Below are 21,367 nucleotides of genomic sequence, written 5' to 3'. Positions count from 1 at the left end.
GGAAAACTCCTGGTCAGCTTGACTGTTTAAACGCCATTAGGAAGGAAAAGGCATTATCAGGCTTCACTTGGCGCAATGTGAAGTTTGCTGTCAAAAACATAATACCTCTCATCTGAGAAGTTGCAGAAAATGAAATTCCAGGTGGTCGCAACGTTAAATTTCTATGTGTTATAATTATGTTACCGTAATGAAGGTCGAATGCATACTGTTTGTGCTGTATTATCAATTTGTTAATAACATTATGCCAGTATCTAAATTTAATACAGGGTGCATGCATTTGTGACAAATGCTTATTGGCTTATACAAATGTACATTTATTTTTTTGTCTGTTATTCTACTTCCTATTCCATGAAACATTTTGAAATGGCAGAAATGGGTAGACATTATTTGATATTTTAATTGATAAAATATGATCAGAAATGAAGGGCACGCATCATGCATGATAATGTCAATGATTGATTGAAATTATTTGAATTCATAAACAAAATTCCATATATAATGAATTACTATGAAATTATGTACTTTTAAATTTTAGCTTAAAGTTGTTTGATCCTGAAATAAAATGAATTATAATTAAGATTCTGCAGTTGATTTATGTTTTGTTTGAAGAAGTGTTCAAAGTCCACAGGTCTAGATTTTACAAAGCAAGTGGCAAATAGGAATTTATTTAATTTAAACAGTATATGTTTTTACGGAAATGAAACACACATGAAGACTTTTCAATTCAATTAGATTTTCTTATAAATTCAGTCCTGATAGGGTGCATAAAAATTAGCAAGAAATCCTAATTATTTAAGTCATACAGTGATAGTGTAAAGTGTCTTTTATAGGCAAAACAGATAATAAAAGCATACAAATTGCAATGGTACTAGACTGTGCATGTCCTTTGACAAGAAATATTACTGTCTCGTATATGTTTCAAATTACAATACTTATAACATAAAATGTTGAATGAATTTACATAATTGAATTATATATGTAATTTACATAAGATTCTTTGTATCGAAGTAGGGTCTGGTGCTAAATATAATGTAGTTTAAATAGAAAACGTGCATATGTGGAGAAAAGTCTGAAATGCAGTCTAATCTTATTTATCCAGAATTCACTTAGTATATATTGTTCTCCACAAATTTGACAATATATGCATCTTGAGTATACCATAATGAATTGATTAGATTAGCCTGAGTATTAGAATTAGTATTAAAATAATTCATCTTGCAGCTTGCTGAAATTATTAGATCTCTCTCTCTCTCTCTCTCTCTCTCTCTCTCTCTCTCTCTCTGTGTTCAGTAATAAATGGTTTATGTGGTAAATTTCCTTTGAATCTTCAATCGATCACATGACTAGCTAGATGTATTGACTTTGGGGTAAATTAGGAAGAAATACACACTGTAGTGAGTTTCTGGTGTGTATTCACAATGAGTCATGTGACCTCATGTAGTGACTATCAGGTATAAAATCATAAACTTTTACAAAGAGATTTTGCCTATTTCAAATAGCAGAATAGTAAAAAGATGTCTTATATTACTTAAAAATATTAATATATATTGAATAGCACAACTAGAACATAGTGTAGTGAATTTCAGGTGTAAAGTCTGATGTAGTGAGTATCGGCATAATGCAAGTATATGTGTGTGTGTGTGTGTGTGTGTGTGTGTGTGTGTGTGTGTGTGTGTGTGTGTGTGTGTGTGTGTGTGTGTGTGTGTGTGTGTGTGTGTGTGTGTGTGTGTGTGTGTGTGTGTGTGTGTGTGTGTGTGTGTGTGTGTGTGTGTGTGTGTGTGTGTGTGTGTGTGTGTGTGTGTGTGTGTGTGTGTGTGTGTGTGTGTGTGTGTGTGTGTGTGTGTGTGTGTGTGTGTGTGTGTGTGTGTGTGTGTGTGTGTGTGTGTGTGTGTGTGTGTGTGTGTGTGTGTGTGTGTGTGTGTGTGTGTGTGTGTGTGTGTGTGTGTGTGTGTGTGTGTGTGTGTGTGTGTGTGTGTGTGTGTGTGTGTGTGTGTGTGTGTGTGTGTGTGTGTGTGTGTGTGTGTGTGTGTGTGTGTGTGTGTGTGTGTGTGTGTGTGTGTGTGTGTGTGTGTGTGTGTGTGTGTGTGTGTGTGTGTGTGTGTGTGTGTGTGTGTGTGTGTGTGTGTGTGTGTGTGTGTGTGTGTGTGTGTGTGTGTGTGTGTGTGTGTGTGTGTGTGTGTGTGTGTGTGTGTGTGTGTGTGTGTGTGTGTGTGTGTGTGTGTGTGTGTGTGTGTGTGTGTGTGTGTGTGTGTGTGTGTGTGTGTGTGTGTGTGTGTGTGTGTGTGTGTGTGTGTGTGTGTGTGTGTGTGTGTGTGTGTGTGTGTGTGTGTGTGTGTGTGTGTGTGTGTGTGTGTGTGTGTGTGTGTGTGTGTGTGTGTGTGTGTGTGTGTGTGTGTGTGTGTGTGTGTGTGTGTGTGTGTGTGTGTGTGTGTGTGTGTGTGTGTGTGTGTGTGTGTGTGTGTGTGTGTGTGTGTGTGTGTGTGTGTGTGTGTGTGTGTGTGTGTGTGTGTGTGTGTGTGTGTGTGTGTGTGTGTGAATTTCTAAAAAAAAAAGATAACTGTTAATCATTACATCCCCGGATCTTGATGGTTTGAAATATATTAATGTGCTATATTACACAATTTATTCTATTGGCAAGGGTTTTTTTTTAATAGATTGATTAATTGAACTGTTTTGTTTTGATTGGTTTATGGCGTGACGTCAAAGACCGCAGACAAAGTGGTATGGAACCGATTTAGATTTTCCAAGGAGTACGATATGATATTTCTCGATTATAATCTTCTGTTGGTGAAATGAAACCATTTTGGTTCATTTTCAACTGGTCATTAAAATATTACACGTATTTATTGTTTTCATGGAAATAATTATCGTATGTTAGATTAACCGGGGTTAACGTTTTCAGCTTTATGAAGTTTTCACTCATTTGTTAACTTACAAAAGTTGGTTAAATTTGGAAAAAATACAGATGTAAACTTGTTTGTTCCAAGTTTTTTTAATAGTAACAAATGAATCCTTTCAGTATGTGCTGTTGGTTTTGTTTGTTTATATGTCAACTGCATTAATTTGCTTGTTATTGTTACATTTCTTGCAATATTTTAGTGTAGTCAAATAAAATCTATTTTTAACACGAGGAACACATTTTTTTAACTGAAGAATCAAACATGTAAAGGAGAAAATAAACAGGGTCGAGAGAGCGCTTTTTAAGGCTTGATTGATTGCAGTTGTCAGTAAGAGTCTTATTAACGATGCATGAGATTTTTGCAAATCACTTTTGTTCGGCTGTTTCATTCACTTAAAGAGAAGTGACATTTCATCAAGGTGGATCAGATTTAATATCATGCGGTTTTCTGAATTATTAAAAAAAAACAGGAGTGGCCTTTTTAATAAAACAATGCCATTATTGTGCATAGAAGGTTTTTTGCGAATAAAAATGACATTATTCTAATTTGATAATTAATTCACAATCGAATATCAAATGGTTAATCAATGAACTCTGTAGTATTGCATAAAAAGATACTCTTCTGTAACTTATAAATGTAATGGCTTGATTTAGATGGTGCCGTCAGCAAGAATTAAAATCACGCTACTAATTAAAATTTTTATTGGCGTTCTAATCAAGGGACTCCTACGTGACATATGCCTGAAACAGTTTCACCTGTCTTAGACATTGTCGTAAATCCTATATAGTTAGGAGGTAACTTATCAGCAACTAGTCACCGGCAAAACATTTACCAGAAAGGATAACAAGATTTATTTCTTGTAAACTCTGTAAACATCTCAAGCGAGTTAGAAAGGATCTTGATATAGAGTTCAATGTCGCACATACATGAACATATGGAAGTCAGGTGGTGTAAGAGTAGCAGGGCCCTGACGCAACGTAAGCTTTGCTGTAACACAATAGAGGACTATTTGTGGGTTTGCGGTGATGTTAATGCGTCACTCTGTACAGTGGTCAATGAATTGCACAAAGTGGTTACCTTAAATAGACAAATATATGATTAATGATCCGTATAAGGTTACTAACCTTAACTACTCGTTACTACTCGTCATTGCATTACGTTCGATACAATTGATAAAAGAATAACTGTTGAGTGTGTTTGATCGTGTACAAGATTACCGGGCTTCGTGATAGTGTGGACAAAGGCCGATAGCTTGTGTCGCTAATGTCTTTCTCTGAGATAACATTACGAATCAATTTTGAACCCTAAAACCCAATAACTTCATAAAACACGAGTGACACAAAATGGGCGTGTCTTATAGCATAACCAAAAAAACAGTATTGGCTGCGCCGCGTAGTATGTAGTATGTAGTATGTAGCACATACATAGTATGTGCTACATAAACTGATAAAAATAGCGGTTTAAAATAATGTTGTTTTATAAAGTGTACAAATTGGAAAAAATATAAATATAAGTAATAAGGAAACATTCTTTGAGCATAATGAGGTTATAATTTCGGTCGGAGCGTGGTCAAATCTATCATAAAGCCCTTCGGGCTTTATTGGATTTGACCACGCCCCGACCGAAATCATCACTCCATAATTCTTCGTTAATTATATCCTAATTATTATGTTGCTGTCAAATGTTGCAAAGGAATAATATGATTATGTTATTCATGATCTTCATATGCATCATTCTATGACTTCACTGAATTTATCAATTTTTTCTGAATCGATTATAGTCGAATAATATTTTGAATAACAAAGAAAGGATAATACCAAGTTATTAACTAATCTTGGAAAGTGTACATGGTACATGTATAATCATCCACTATTTTTCTTATGTTTAACAGAATAACGCAATAAAAAGGTAAAAAATATCAGGATCGCCGTTTTAGTTGAATTCCTCAGCAACAAATTAAATGATAGTAAATTGAAAAAAAAAACTTTAAAAAAAAAAGTGTTTGTTTTTCTTTTAATATAGAGTATATAATCATAATAACAAAATCGAGTTTCAAACTCATGATTTGTTGATTAGCAACTGGCGCTTAAACCTAACCTGTGTCCCGCTTGTATAGTGTTGTAGTGCATCTTAAATCATATCATGTTTGCGCTTTTCCAAAATTCACCAACAAATTTCTAGGTGATTAACACAGTACTTTATTTTTCTTAAACAACACAACATTTGTTTTATATGCGAATAGATATTATTATTTATCATAATTGTTCCCATTTTTAGTCTTAAATTTAGTACTTATACAAAGCCAGAGACCCAGTAACTCTCCTCTGTATATATATCTCTCCTCTGTCACTGTTGTGTGTTGCCGTACCCATAGTTTTAATTAATTTCATGGCGCCATGCGAAATCGTTGCAAGGATTTTCTTTGAAGTGAAAACGTGACCTGACGGACTAGATTAACTTAAATATTGTTTTGTTCTTTTTCCAAAATTCCACATATTAAGACAATTTGTCATGAATATTTTGCCTTGCAAATTTTTTAAAACAAATGCAATTAAAACGAGCATTCTGAGAGCATTGCATACGCAGTTCATGTCCAAGTGAGAACTACCAGCACCCCAAAATTTAAAGATATGTCGTTTAATGTGCTTAATAAGTTTCTGAGAACAAAAGGATAAATATAGTTGAATGTGTAGTGTTGTAATTTTACTTTATGAAAATATTGATCAAACCTGCAGCAAATTGTGTTATTAAACTTTATGTCTGTCACCAACGCAGGAGAACTGAAATGTGCATGCAGTTTTCAGATATCCAGTGTAATTATGATATTTGATCGTACATTGTACATATATTAAAATCAAATTTAATTGGAAAGAAAATTAAAATCATTTGCATTTACAAGGTTCATCTCTTCCATTCAGTTAATTGAAATGTTAACGTTTGCATTAAAGTGATTTTATCCAATATGGTTGCACCTAGAGTCTTGTTCAGAGCTGGTCCATTGTAAGGTCATCTGTAACATGGACAGTCAGCAATCCACTCTAGATACAAGACCAAAATCTATAATGGCATGCTTAGGTCAACGTTTGAAATCAAAAATGTTTTGAAAAGTTCAAGTTTTCATAATTTACCACTGTGAATTGAAATATAGTTATTTTTGCTATTTAATATAATGTGTTACTTAAATAGAAGAGTTAAAAATATGTGCAAAAATAAAAAAAAAAAATAATGGAAAGAAAACAAAATTATGAAGGTATTATTTTATTTTTGAAAATTATTTTGAAAATGATTCATGTACTAAATATAATAAATATGAAGTTTTGACTTTAAAAATGTAAACTTTAAGCACAAAACAAAAATCTTACAATAAAATTAGTTCCTTGATCAATGACGAGGAAAGACAAAAATTAAAACACCTATAAAACAGAAATCTTGTCTAATAGGGAGATTCTATAATTTCGCAATGTGCATTGTAGGTCTTACAACGAGTGACACGTCAAAGATAAAATACTATTTCTTTCCGTTGTTTTGGAGACGCTTAAAATACTCATTTTGATTAGAGAATGCACACTGACCATGAATGGCTAGTTTTGAACATTAAGCGAAGGAAATACGGAACTGCATCGATGTCAGATCCTTAATAGTTAAACCTTCATATTTAATAAATGAAAGACAGTCGTGTCTGATTAGTTATGATGTAATGACACTTCATATTAATGTATAATTGTATTTTAATGTAACGCCTCAAAACTACCTTATGTTGTTAACGCTTTTGATGATACTTTACACGGTAGTAGGAAATATTTGTTACATGGTTTGTAGTTGACCTAATATGCTTTATACATAGTCTGTGAATTCAAAAAAGCTTTGCTTATGGAAATGACTGACCACGCAGAAATCATACTAGGAGAACTAAAAACCTCATAACTAAAATATAATAAAATGTAATTTTAAATTTTTATGCTGATATTTCAATTCATGGCATGATGATGCCTTGCTGTCAAATTGATATCTGTTTCAAGTCGAAACAACCCGCAAGCAAGACAGGATTCAATTCAATTATAACACGTGTGGAATATGTTTCAAAAAACAATTGACAAAACTTAAGTACTACGTGTGGGCATTTCATAGTGGTCCTTCCTCGTCATTTGATGCTATGATAGAGGACGGATCAAATTGATTAATGTGACGTGTACTTATGACAGGTAATACCACTTTAATTTGTCTTGTAGAGCTCACGGTTTAAAATAACGAAACAAAATTAGATTAAAAGGTCAACAACTCTGTTGAAAGTCCCGCCAACAAATATATCTCCAGGATTAACCTACCTTAACCAACGACTTTTTCATACGAGTTTTTTTTTTCATTTGCACCATACATTTTAGCGATTTATTCGGACTTTGTCTGTTTGGCCACTTCATTACATTCGGGTATACTGAGGAGGTCACACAAGAATTCCAACGACAGGTCGACCGCTCTATAAAGAGAAGGGTGCCTTTCCTTCCTCATAACCCGTTGATTTCTTATTTGGTTCTTCTTTTTTATAGTTATTTATTCATTCTTTCTTATAAATTTTTGCTTTGAAACTTGAAGACTAAAGCATAAATAATATGACAAGGATTCTATTGTGCATTTAGGACATTTTATTTTTAAATGAGATCCCCATATACCCTATATAAGAGTCTCTGGTATTTTTTTCATTACCAAATATTATCAATACACAACTACACAAACAAAGCAAATCTTGTTAAATCATTGCCATATGTAACATATGTAACGTCTTATAGTCCATAATTCATACATAAATTTTGTAAAACAAGTATATTGAGGAAAAAACTCCAAAGCATACCACAGTGCTTATATTAGCGTCACAGATGTATAGTTTTTTCTTGGAAATCTCCAAAAGTTAAAAAGAGGCCCACTACGGGCTGGAGCCCTCCATCTTCATTACCCGTTTACTTAGTAGGGTGAAGCGCTAGCCAGTCAGACCAGTACTTCCATTTCGATTCACAAGAGTTTCTAATCATTAAAAAAATATATAAGTTCACCACACAATTAACTGTTTTACAATACTAGTATCCAAATGTACAAGTATCTATATATAATAAAAACAAAACAATGATGAATGCAATCGGTATATCTTTAAAAAGCCATGTGAAAAATCAATATACATTGAGATAGTGTGTGGTCGAATTGAAAGCGTAATATAGATACTCCAATAAAACATAATTAAACGTTTTGCTCAGAGGGCCATTAATTTTCAATATGTCAGACAGATGATATCTATCTATGGTATGTGCTGGTTAAAGTCTAAACGTGAGTGATGTCAGGCGAGCACCTGATGGTGACTGGGGCAGTGACGTCATGCACGTCAAACACAACATGTCTGTCGTGGTGTTCATCCTCAGACCAAACGCTACCACTGGATAGAGCTGAATATCAACGTCATGTTTTAAGCTCAGAAAACAACGAGGTGTACTTACCAAACGGATTTAATTCATTCTCTTTTTTTTTTTAACCCTCGTTAAAAATAACTAGGCTACGTACTCTTAGATTTGATTCATTTGGTTTCACTTCATTCAAAATTGTGACAAATATAGGTCATCTTTGTAATTGGTACAACATAGTTTCCCCTAGGTAAGCTGTTGGTGTACTTTAAATACAGCAGAGCAATAATTCAATTCTGACAAAAACATTGGGGTGTAGTTTCAGAGAACACCATTCCCCTTGTTACGTAGACAAGAAACACTAAAAGGGAATTCCTGAACACCAGTCCTTACCTTATTCCTTATGCGTTAGGTCTTGAATCTTTAAAAGCATTTTGAAAAATATGGACTTTAGAGGTTGAATGAATCAAGAAATCAAATGTCATCGAAAAAACGTTAGAAAATGAAAACAAAAAAATATGAGCATTGTCAACAAGTATACCTACACTGCAACATACCAACGACATTTTAAGAAAATTGAGGTACATATTCATTAAATATCAAAAAGATGCTTACTATAAGTAATCAAATGAATCAATATACCGGTATCATTTTTTTTAACTACTGGGTTAACTAATACACGTGTACTTCTTTCCCGTTCGACTTTTGCATTGGTGTTCATTCTGAATATAGTAAATTTCAATTATTGTTAAGACCAAGATAAAAATAGATATCCTCCCTATATATGACTTTGCAACCTATTTGTCACTGTAGAAAATACATTTTGTTTAAAAATGAAAAGAAGTACTAGTATTTTACCTTTAACATGTCATTCTTCGTAAGACCTAAAATGAATATTTACTTGCTTGCGAAATTATAGAAAAATCTCCCTATTTGACATGGGTTTTGTGTTAGAACCATTTTAACAAGTGCTTGTACTTTGGGTAGTTGTGTCAAACAGCAATGTGGCGTAGGCATGCATTTGTATTTCACTGCTAGCCACATAGCCACTGCTCTTTGAAATCAACAAGATTTGTCTGGCTTTTGAGCTAAGACTATGCAATTGGTGCATATTTCGCATGAAACCGCGTCATTTTTAACTTGTTTTGACGCAAGAAATAGATAGTTACGCCCTAATGAAAGTCCAAAGTCTTGTTAAAATGGTTCTATAAGTGCATGTATTATTTTTTTCTTTAAGTGTCACTAACCAAGGATCTTAACAAAAGATTTCGGTTCGATGGGATTTAAGTTTATAATTTTATCAAAATGATTTATTATATTTAGAATTCAAAAGCTTTTATCAGTATATTAAAGTTTATGGTCTTGGGTCTAGAGTAGGTTACAAACCGTCCACGTTACAATCGATCTACTCATGGGTCAACTCTGTACAAGACTGTAGTTGAACACTGTATAAATCCCTTTGTTGGAATGGCCGAGCTGCATACTGTGAGAGCAAATGATAGCAATTTGCATTCACGGGTAAATTGCAAGAACATAAAACAAAGTCAGAATATTCCCGTTTCTCAGAAGTAACTCTGTAGAGAAGTTGTAAAACTATGGTTGCATAGTTCTGTCACCGCTTGTCAGGTTTTAATATCTGGTATAACTGTGTATACGTTGACAATTTTGTGTATATGCATGTATATCAATTAATGACTTCCGATTTTGTCCAAAAATGTACGTTCCTGGATTTAAATAGCGCTGCAATAGTATCATTCTTAAACTATATTGTCCTCCAAATTAATTCATTTTGAAATAAAATATTACTTAACTCTGGTATGCTAAAGTCATTAAAACTCTCATAATTACACTTTTAAAAATAAATATCTTTAAAGATAAACAATCTGTTTTTCTAGTTTTGTTCATCGGGTTCCAATTCTACCTTCACGTACTTTGATTTCATTTTTATTCGTTGAATGACATCATTTTTTTTTATTCTGTTGTTGAAATTAACCCGAGAAATCAAATGATTGACATAATCATAACATAACTTCTAATAACATTATTGACAGGACCATTTCCCAAATATTTCATAATTTTTTTTTCAAAACTGTGATTTTCTTTTTCTATTTTTAAAATTTCTTAATACATTTGTGAAATAAATTTTGTATACACTCGGATGCATATATCACCGAAATCAGAAGAAAAGTACAAAACACATTGTTTAATTTATACAAAACACAGATCTCATCTGATATATTTTTTAAAAATTTACAAAAAATATCTTCTTATTACAGATGAAATATAATTATATCATATATATTTTCATATGTAAATTTGTAATATCATAAAAATATTTATTCATAAATATTTATGGTAGATTGTGCTGCATTTAGGATGGTATTTGTGGGATGAGGGTGTCACTTGTATGACACTATGTTGATAGGGTACCAGCCATATTGCTTTGAGGACAGCTTGCTTTCTCGCGTCCATCCATAGGCGAACCCCTCCTCATTCTCTCCTATCTTCTGCTTAATAACTTGCCCTAATCAATAAAAAAAATTGCAAAAAGACCATTTTGAAAAATTCATTATTTGACAACATGTTGATCAAGGAATATATAAAAATTTAAGCTCACGATCGGTCAGTATTTCATAAAAATCATTGTAACAAATCACAGAGGCCGGTAACATATATAGAACCATTTTAACAAGAGCTTGGACTTTCGGTAGTTGTGTCATACAGCAATGTGACGTAGGCCTGTCTATTTCACTGCTGGCCAATTAGCCATGGCTCTTTAAAATCAACAAGATTTGTCTGGCTTTTGAGCTAAGACTTGCGCAATCGGTGCATATATTTCGCTTGAAACCGCGTCATTTTTAACTTGTTTTTACGCAAGAAATAGATAGCTTCGTTCTACTGAAAGTCCAAGGTCTTGTGAAGTAGTTCTATTGTATAGATATTACATCAAACCGGATAGGAATATGAAGATGACGTATTGCATCAAATAGGAATGACGAAATACTATCTATCGTATGTTTGCAGCCTCTGTATATACATTAATTTAATAAAAATATGCAAAGAGTCGAAACACCGGATTATCTACCCTTCTTGAGAGTGAGTTCGTTGCAGTTGCGGGCCTTGTAGTCTTGGTTGGCAATCACCCGGATGTCCCTCACGGTGCCTATGTCGCCATCTACCGTGTTAGGTAAGGTGGGATGTGGCTCGGGGAGAGTATTCGTGCGAGAGTACTTGAGGCGGACAGTCTGGGGATCTAGAAACAAATTCAAAAAGTTCTTCCAGTTATTTGTCAACTTCAAAAATGAGATTGCAAGCAAGGATTTTATTTATCTGAAAACCATACACATGTTCTTATGTACACATCTTATTTAAAAGTTGACACGGATCCTTTTTTCTACACCAAACTGCGAAATATGTTGGTGGGCGTTACGCCAAGGATGAAATTTACGAGCAAAAACTAGAAAGTAGAAAATTTTATCCTTGGCGTAACGCCAAGGATAAAATTTACGAGCAAAAACTAGAAAGTAGAAAATTTGTTTTGATACATAATAATCTATATTTAGCAAATATTGAAATAAATTTATAACGTAAAAAAGATTGCATTTTTTTATTGTATTTCTTTGATAAAATTGGCATACACCATTCTGTTGAATGGTAATTTCGCGGTGAGTTAGAGTCCTTCAGCTAGAATTTGTGTCAAACAGCAAGTTTTTAAACTGAAAGCCTAGCTACATTTACCAAACTCTATGACACGATTTCCTGAGTAGGCTGAGTCATCGAAACCCTCGTCTTCATTGCCACTTTCATCATTCAGCATCGCTGCGCTCGCATCGCCGGTGCTACTTTCATCGCTGTCTTCATCCAAGGAGTCTTCCTGCTCCAGCTTGCCGGTGAATCGCTTGTCTTCCGTTTGGTTTGATCCTAGTGGTTCTTGGTGGACAAGGAACTCCTTGACGGCGAAAGGTGCCGGGAGTCGGGGCCGGTTGTCGGGGGGCAGCTCGATCGTCTCAATGTCATCATCGTTATCAGGCAACTCTAAAAATAAAACACTAAAAGAGTCAATCACGGTGTAGAACAGCGGCAAACCATCTCATATCAAACGGCAACAATTCTTTGTCGTGGGGCTAGCTCTTAACATATGGGGTACTTAATTAATCAAGTCTTTAATGTGTGGTCACACGATGCTATTTTCCATCAGCTTAAGTGGAACGGTATAAGACATAAGATATAAGTTATATAGGACTTAGGCGGGTCCTAGGATTTTTATGACTATCTTTAAGTCAAAATCTTAGAATGCTATATGGTGCAAGCCCCTGGACCTGAGGGGTAAATGCATATTTAGGGACGGAAAAGAACCTCACCCGTGACAAGCATTGACGGACCCTTCATGGTGTGTTTTCCTTTGGTGTTTGAGGTAGATGGACATGTTGCCATGATTCGGGCATTCTCAATTTTGGTGGGCGGCTCCTTCTGCTCACGGCATGGATTTTTCTCATTGCTAGCTTTTCTTTTACTGGTGATTCACAAAAAAGAAGCGAGTTACATTGTGTAACCCGAAGAATATCATATCGTAGACTACTGTATACAAGGGTTATTTTCGGGCTATCTTATTTTCGCCCCATTACTGGTCCTGTCTTGAATTCGTCCAGACACAGTTGTGTTAAAATGGAAATAATTTGAGACATTTAAATTTGCCCAGGCTTAGAAGTACGCTGACAACTTGTGCAAAAAGGGACGGAAATAAAACGATGGCGAATATGTAGTTCAATTAATAATCAACCCATTGTATTTATTTGCTGTACATCAAATATTAAATATTTTATGATATGCCAAAATTCATATTGATAATGTTACATCCTATTTCTTAACAAATCCAATTTTGATCATACAGCTATATTGACAAGCTGAATTAGGGTTAACATTTAGCCATTTTCAATCAATGAAGATTTAATTCATTTAACAACAGAATTCAGATTATTTAGAAGAGTCATTTAATTGAAATACTTTTGTTAAATCTGCATAGTGTTAAGGAATTATCGACCCTAAGAATATTACCTGTTCGTGACCCCATTTTCTAGGTCTGCAAGTTTTGTGTTTTCAGTTTGCAGGGAAGGATTGGTGACCAAGAACATCTACAATACCAATTAAAAGCAATCTATCAAATTTCATAGCAACGTCTTTAAGCTAATAAAAAGCAAAAGCAGTTTCAAAATTCTACAGAATTAACTCTATTTTTCCAAAAATATCATTCAGAACTAAAGAAGAGAAATACCGATATCACTCCTTGATAATTTACTTACATCAAACCCCATGGTGAGCCCTGCTTTCTTCAGTCTGGCTCGATCTTCTGCAATTTTCCAGTTTTGTTCGTGCACTTCCTTTAGATCAACGGTTTGTAAGGCTTTAATGGACTCTGCAACCTCGCGGGATCTGAATAATATTTCCCAATTCATATGTACCATTTTATAAAAAAAAAAAAAAAATTACGTAATTGTTTTTCAATGTTTTAAAAATAAATCATAAAATTCATCTTTTGTCCGAGGTAAAATATTCCCGTCTTTTTTGCTTTCAAATGTTATCGACATGGAATCAGTACACAATGTAAAACGTTACTGATAGTTTACGCTACAATCTTATTACTTATAAAAATATAAATGTTCGTCCATTTGTGTTTTACCTTTCACGAATTAGATCATAGGGCGGGCTGATTTGCTTGACGTATTGCTGAATCACTTCCTTCGTCACCGACAGTCTCTCTTGGTCCAGTTCCTTCAAGTCTTGAAACATCTTCTTCATTACCTGATACATGTACATGTACATCTCAAAATTGAATTGTTATCAGTTAAATCTTAAAAATGTAGATATTTTGCATTGGACAGTGATACACATAAAAAAAATCACAGTATAAGCTACAATCAATTGATTATTAATAACAATAAAATAATAATTTTAAAAAACCAATAATAACCTTCTTTTTATTGCCAATTAAAGACTGCAGTTCCGTTTCATCATTCATATAACTTGAAGAGGTTGTTTCAATTCGTTTCCGCAAATGAGAAACTTGCGCATTAATGGAGTCGAGTTTGCGCATCCCCCTTGCAGATCGTCTGCCATCCGCAATTCTGCTTCTTTTGGAAAGCTTCGTCTCCAAATCACTTAAACGGAAAGTTTGACTTTCCAATGACTGAAAAAAAATGAAAAAATATCAACAGGCGTTTCACATAGAAAATTTCTATAGAAAAATTGAAGACAAGTACTCAGGAGGAGATAAAGAATTCTGTATAACTAGAACATCACTCTTTATTACAGGAGTTAAAAAAAGATGGATGAATAAGATGGCGCATATTCTGGTTCAATGGTAAAATACAATGAAAATTTAAAAAATTTCTATTAAAATCTATTTCAATAATACTATACAATTTGCAAAAGCACAATCTCTAATTACATGATTGTACAGTCAGTTTAAAAAAATTAACAAACACGAAGAAAAACAAAAAAAAATCATTGCATCGAGAGGCCAATAAGCCTTAACGGTCACCTGAGTAGCATATGACCTATACATAAACTTGTTGAGGAGTCTCAGATATTCATTTAATTGGGTTTCATTCTAGATTAAAAAACTATAAATTTGTAATGACGACCACCTCCCTGCCTGAAACTATGAAACCTATAATTTTGGCGAAAAACTTAAAGATCTGGTCTACAAAATCATGAATTCAGTTTTCCTTTCAGGTGTGTGGGAGTAAAGAAGATAATTTTTGAACATTATATGCATGAACACCTTTAAATCCATTTTGGCCCTACCCTAGAGCAAAAACCCATACTCCAGGGGACATGACATTTAAAATTTTAGCAGAGGAATTCCTGGTAATCATAATTATGAAGTCAGTTTTTCATACAGATGTGTGAGAATAGAGAAGTTTTTAAAACAGTATATGCATAAACACTATATTGCCATTCCCCCCCCCCCCTAAAGCCTGAACCCCTGACCCAGGGGCCATGAATTTCACAATTTAGGTAGAGGAGTTAGTGGACATCATAACCATGTATTCAGTTTTTTGCCCGTATGTTTAGGAGTAAAGAAGAAGATTTTTTAAGATTCAATACATTTTTACTATATGGTCATATTGGCCCCACCCTAAAGCCTGAACCCCTGACACAGGGGTCATAAATTTCACAATTTTGGTAGAGGAGTTAGTGGACATTATAACCATATATTCAGTTTTTTGCCCACATGTTTGGGAGTAAAGAAGAAGATTTTCTAAGATTTAATACATTTTTACTATATTGCTATATTGGCCTCACCTTAGAGTCTGAACCCCTGACACAGGGGTCATGAATTTCACAATTTTGGTAGAGGGCTTCATGGAAATCATAATTATGCATTTAGTTTTTAACATATATATGATATTATGGGAGTAGAGATGAAGATTTTCTAAGATTTAATACATTTTTACTATTAATATGGTCATATTTGCCCCACCCTAGAGCCAGAAACCCTGACCCAGGGCCATGAATTTCACAATTTTGATAGAGGGATTCATGGACATCATAACTATGCAACCAGTTTTTTCTTCACATGTAGAAGAAGAGAAGAGGATTTTTGAAAATTTGGCTTCTTTTTTTTGGCACATTAGGCCCCACCTGTGGCGCGCCGGGGGTGGTAGAGCCATGAATTTCACAATTTAGATTCCTCTTACCATAGAGATTCCTCACATTAAAAATGGTAACAATCAGCCTTGTAGTTTTTAAGAAGAAGTTAAAAATGTAAAATTGTAAACGCACGACGCACGACGACGGATGAAAACGGATAGCAATAGGTCACCTGAGTTTACTCAGGTCACCTAAAAAGTCAATTTCTGTCTGGTGCTCATACCAATGAAGCCATTTCATTCACATCAAAGCGTTAAATTTAAAAGCTATCACTAGCTTACCACTTTACCCGTACCATGAAGTTACGGACTTCTTTTATTTTCTTAAAACGTTCAATTGTCGGGATACAAAATGATATTACTAATTAACAGTGGGTTACTAGTATCACTTCGTATATTTCTTAACTAAAATTGGTTTGTTTTCTATTAAACCTTAGACTAGAAAATGATGGAATACAGACTCACTCGGTGAGTTCTAAAAAGTGATGCTATTTGAATATTTTGATATGCAAACACTAGTTCAAATCAAAATAATCCAAGAATTGAACCTGTTTTAAAAGGGATACCATTCAATACCTTTGGAATGAAGTTTTGTTAAATTATCAGATACGAGGGCCTTTCGGAAATTATTAAGACATTTACTCTTACTTCCTTGTAAAAAAAAAAAAGATAAATAATTGAAATTTCACCAGAAAATCAAACAGGGTGTTTTCTATTAACGTAACAATTTTGAAGTTAATGACATCATCCTTGGTCCTATGTTATAAACACCTTACAAACGAACGAAAAACTCTCTCTCTCTCTCTCTCTCTCTCTCTCTCTCTCTCTCTCTCTCTCTCTCTCTCTCTCTCTCTCTCTCTCAAATGTGGCAGCAATGAAGGCCTCTGTTCAACTTGCCTGCTTTTGTTTCTGAACCAGTTGCTCAAGCTCTTTGCGTCGTTCATTGCAGATCTGAAACTCTTCTTCGATGTCTTTCAATTTCGATCTTCTGTTCTTTTCTTGTTCCTGCCTGGTATGCCTGTAAATTGTAAGAAATTACACTTACAGTTACATCGGTAACTGTGCAAGCGCGATAATCCAAAGAGCTCCAACGTTAAAAAACGTAGCTCGACATTTGATTCACCCAAAAGGTATCTATACTGTAGAAGCACATATTTTGAAATATGATTTCAGAAATAAGAGACTGAAACTAGTTCGATCTTAGTTACTTCATCTCGTTTCTATTTTTAGATTTTTTTTTAAAGAAAGTGGTTAAATTTTTGGATGCAAACAAGATACACATGTATTTTCCAGCTGTTAGTTATATTGAAAACAAGGATATTTCTTTACACTCAGTTTCTCAGTCCTCCATAGTGATACGAAACAATCAACCAATACATTTAATGGACCTGTTTCATTATCGTACTGTCTATTATTTTAAGAGAGTGGGAAATTTTCCTTTTTTTATATATTTGGCAGATGAGGGTTTACAATGAGTTTAAAAATGGGATAACAATGACAGATTTCAGTTCCTTGAACCTCATATTATTAATTATGCAGTGAAATAGATTTCCTCAGAGAGAGAGAGAGAGAGAGAGAGAGAGAGAGAGAGAGAGAGAGAGAGAGAGAGAGAGAGAGAGAAATTTTTGACACTGACTTGAGGATGTTTTGGTAGGGGCCTTTGCTTGACATCAACTTGTCGTAAATGTTCTTGTGGATTTCAGCGGCACGATCGGCCTCGCCTATCAGAGCAGGTTTCACAAAATCAAACACGCTCTTGCCATCTCTATCTGAAAAGAAAAAAAAAAGACATACCCTTACTGAAACTTGTATGATATTATAAAAAAAAACTATCACTGTTACTGCAGTGAATACAATAGACTTTCTGTAACAAGTTTAGGCTTTTTTATATAAACATCGAGATAAAAGTATTAACATGCGCGGATCTAGAGGGGGTCGAGGAAGGGGATCCGCGAACCCAGTGTCCCCCCCCCCCTGGAAAAATTCATATAATAAATCTACCAAAAATATGCCTCGCCCCCCTTCCTCCGGCAAATAGAATTATCTTCGAACCCCAACCCCCCCCCCCCCCCTCCGGAAAAAATTATGGATCCGCACATGTATTAGCAAACTTGAATTTTTAAGACTGTACATGTATATTTCTTACGTGTATGAATGAAAACTCGCATTGATTTTTTTATTACCTTTTTTTATTAGCCATCATTGTTTCCAATAATTGGTTTGACAACGAGAAAACTGTATCTTGTGTATGTTCAAATGGCGTTCATTTAAGACATGTTCAACCCCTTGCATGAACATGGGTCAAAATTAGAGCATTTAATGTGGTTGATCATAGTCGTGTATAGGTTCAAAAGTAATTTAAAATGCATGTAATTAATTGACCATGCTTTTATCAAGAAAAATTGAAGTTTAGTATATTTATTTTCGTTATTCTGATATATGGTATTGGACAAAATTAAAAACAGTTCCAAACATCTAAGATACCTGTGCCTGCACTCGCCACTCTGTCCTTCCAGCTTTCTATTTCTTGTAAATAGCTCAGCTCTGCGTGTGCACGATTCCATATCATCAATCCAATCTCCTCCTGGAGGCTGAACAATAATAGATCAGGTATCTAGTACATGTAATATAAGGTATACATAGAACATAATAACAGTGTAACGATAGCAGCGTGTTTGCACCCATTTATGATGTATTTTCAGGGGGGGGGGGGGGGGGACTATATATGCATGCATACTTTGTTTTTAAAGTGATTCACCAGATATTCACCTTCGAAAAATATTATCCTATATTAAAAAGATAATTCCTAAGGGAGATTTATACCAGATGTAATGTATTTGTAATTTTTAACTACTACTTTTGAACAACATATACAATCCGATAGAAAACTTAAATTTTTCCATAGGAACAGTCCGTCCTAAAAATATTTATAGGAAGTACTCTCACCTAAGTACATAAACATTCCTACACGATCTTTAAAACTCTGCAATTTTTTTTCTAAATATCAAGAATAACTTATCTACTTAAGACCGTAATTATACCCTAGTCATTGTTTTTATCGTACCGAGCAAGTTGTCACGTATCAAGTATTTGTTTCTAATCATCATTTGAAGTATTGTTTCTATAAATGCCGTATAGTCCTTTTGAAGGTTAATCCGTATCAAGTCTTTTTACCGCGTCAAGTCTTGGACTGCATTGAGCATTAACTCGGAACAATGACACTGCTTACCGTATGGAATCTCTGTTCCGCTTGATTCCTTCTTCCACTAAATAAAAGTCAGTAGTATCAGCCATGGCTACTATCAACACATTAATTTTTTGTGATGACTTATACTTGTGACGAATATTTCTGTGACGTCATCCATAATTATGACGTCATGGTATTGTTCTAAATACTAAGTTGGTTTTTGTAGATTGATCAGTAACAAACCTAATAAGTAACAATACACTGTATATACACTGTTGTTATGGATGTATAGGGATATCCTTTTATTTTAAAAAAGAAAAAAGAAAGTGGTACAAAATAATTAATCGCATATCCATTTTTACACAACGAAATCATGTTAAAGAAATGATTCTTTAACGATCTCTGGGATAAAACTTTGGTGTAGTATTCTACCTTAGGAGAATTATACGATAGTAGAACAAGATGTACTCAAAAAGATCTCGTACTTAATGGACAAATTGCGGGGAAGAAAACACAAAGTTCTTTTTACGTTTGGAACAAGCACCAAACTCAGAATATATTTACTAACCAAAAACAATGAATGAAACCTTTACTACTGACGATGATATATTAGGTGAAATGTGTTGTTTCATCATAATATAATATAAGTACAGTGTAGTTCTGATATTGAAAACTATATGCAATCAAAGTACTGAGAGTACTGAAAGACGGAGTCTTGAAAGTGTAATTGTCCTGGATTTCCTCGAATATGCTTTCAAAATTTATGAGTTTGAATTATTTGTTACAATCTATGTTAATTCGGCTTTTTTGCAATTGTCTGATACTTTGTCTAAATTTTACTCAATCCCGGCCTTCAGAATTGTAGAAAATTGAAACAACGGCATATTATGTAAAATAAGACCCCAAAATTTTAAGAATTACTACTAACCGGGAAAATCAAACAACTATATCAAAGTAGATAATTTTAATCATTAGATTTATTCAATTTTGTGATCCAAGGGAAAATCCACAAGTCGGACGGTATCCGTAATAAAAGTTTTATGAAAACCCCGAAAACTCTAAAACTGCTGAATTAACAAACATAGTGAACATTTATATACTGATAACAAACACAGGCACCTGACGTTAGAAATATTATTTTATACAATAAGATTCCAAGAATTTGACAATAAAAAGATCTGTCACGGTCGCCATTTTGATTTTTAAGACCGACTTATCTGACACGATTTTCTTCATTTGTGATTCATGCAAAATTAATAGGTAAAAATAAATCCGTTCGCCACTTACTACTTTTTGGTGTAAACTTGTGCATCACCTACACGAATTATGATACAACCATTCCTTTCATTAAGGTCAGACGACACGTTCCTCAATTTTATATAACTTTTTCCAGGAACTTGTTGATGGTTTACTACTATTTTGACAAGCTTTTTTGCAAAAAATTAGGGTACCTTACCAGGCATTTCTGCATAATACTAGAGTATGCAATTTCCTATATTAAAAATACACTTGAATTACTGATATACAATGTAAATATAAATACATATACACTAACAGCACAGTAAAATTCACTATACTGGAACTCTATCACGGCCGGGCAGGGCTTTGAACTCACGACCTCTAGAACCTATACGCTTCTGGCAGTGAGCGGCCACGGTTCTAACCATTCGGCCATTTAGACACATAACCACATCCAATTTAATTTTAATCATTTTTAAAATAATTATTATAATATTAATATTTTTTATTGGAACTCTTTATTACGAGGAGATACAAAAAAGATTCTCGAGGAACGTGTCCTCTGACCTTAAAAATCATACTCCGAAAATCAGAGACATAAATAACGGAGATTGTCAACTCCGCCATCAGCGTGTAAATGTTACGGGACCAACCTTACTTTGAGAACTACAAGTGCAACAGCAATCCTGTATAAGTCATAAAATTTAAACCTGATAGTGAACATGAACATGAACCTGTAAATATTTTAAGCATGTTTTATTTATGAAATATTTACAAAAACTCTTTATTTAGTTTTTAAATTACTTTTTTAAAACTTATTGACTTTTCACAAAGTAATGGTAATGCATTACTTTACTCATGTAATGGTAAAGTAATCCATTATTTCAAGAAAATTAACGTAAAAGGCAATAGAAGGAATGCCAGTTCAATTCTACCAATGCTTTCAGTGTATTTATTTATTGTAGGCCTAAAGCTTGGTTAAGTAAATGTAAAAAATATACGGTG

At 34.0% G+C, this 21,367-nt stretch overlaps 1 protein-coding gene across 1 annotated transcript; it reads right to left on the bottom strand.

The window, feature by feature from the left end:
* Nucleotides 1–10,502: 10,502 nt before the first annotated feature.
* Nucleotides 10,503–19,251, bottom strand: LOC128162574 (uncharacterized). The gene is made up of 12 exons (XM_052825824.1): nucleotides 19,166–19,251; nucleotides 18,421–18,527; nucleotides 17,573–17,705; nucleotides 16,834–16,954; nucleotides 14,253–14,468; nucleotides 13,962–14,083; nucleotides 13,585–13,714; nucleotides 13,340–13,416; nucleotides 12,646–12,797; nucleotides 12,023–12,319; nucleotides 11,370–11,537; nucleotides 10,503–10,808 (listed from the first exon to the last, which is right to left on the bottom strand). The coding sequence occupies exons 1-12, from the start codon at nucleotides 19,228–19,230 to the stop codon at nucleotides 10,684–10,686; spliced, it is 1,713 nt and encodes a 570-aa protein (XP_052681784.1). The 5' UTR covers nucleotides 19,231–19,251; the 3' UTR covers nucleotides 10,503–10,683.
* Between the last annotated feature and the right edge of the window lie 2,116 nt (nucleotides 19,252–21,367).

This window comes from Crassostrea angulata, chromosome 1, assembly GCF_025612915.1.
Source record: "Crassostrea angulata isolate pt1a10 chromosome 1, ASM2561291v2, whole genome shotgun sequence".
NCBI lineage: Eukaryota > Metazoa > Mollusca > Bivalvia > Ostreida > Ostreidae > Magallana > Magallana angulata.
The sequence above is the reverse complement of the archived record's forward strand: the minus strand, read 5'-3'. Positions and strand labels throughout refer to the sequence as shown.

Coding starts and splice junctions, on each gene's coding strand:
- LOC128162574 (XM_052825824.1), bottom strand. CDS start 19,230: ATGGCTGATACTACTGACTTTTATTTAGTGGAAGAAGGAATCAAGCGG. Junction 17,706..18,420: donor AGTGGCGAGTGCAGGCACAG/GTATCTTAGATG, acceptor TTTTCTTTTCAG/ATAGAGATGGCAAGAGCGTG. Junction 12,320..12,645: donor TCCGTCAATGCTTGTCACGG/GTGAGGTTCTTT, acceptor TTTTATTTTTAG/AGTTGCCTGATAACGATGAT.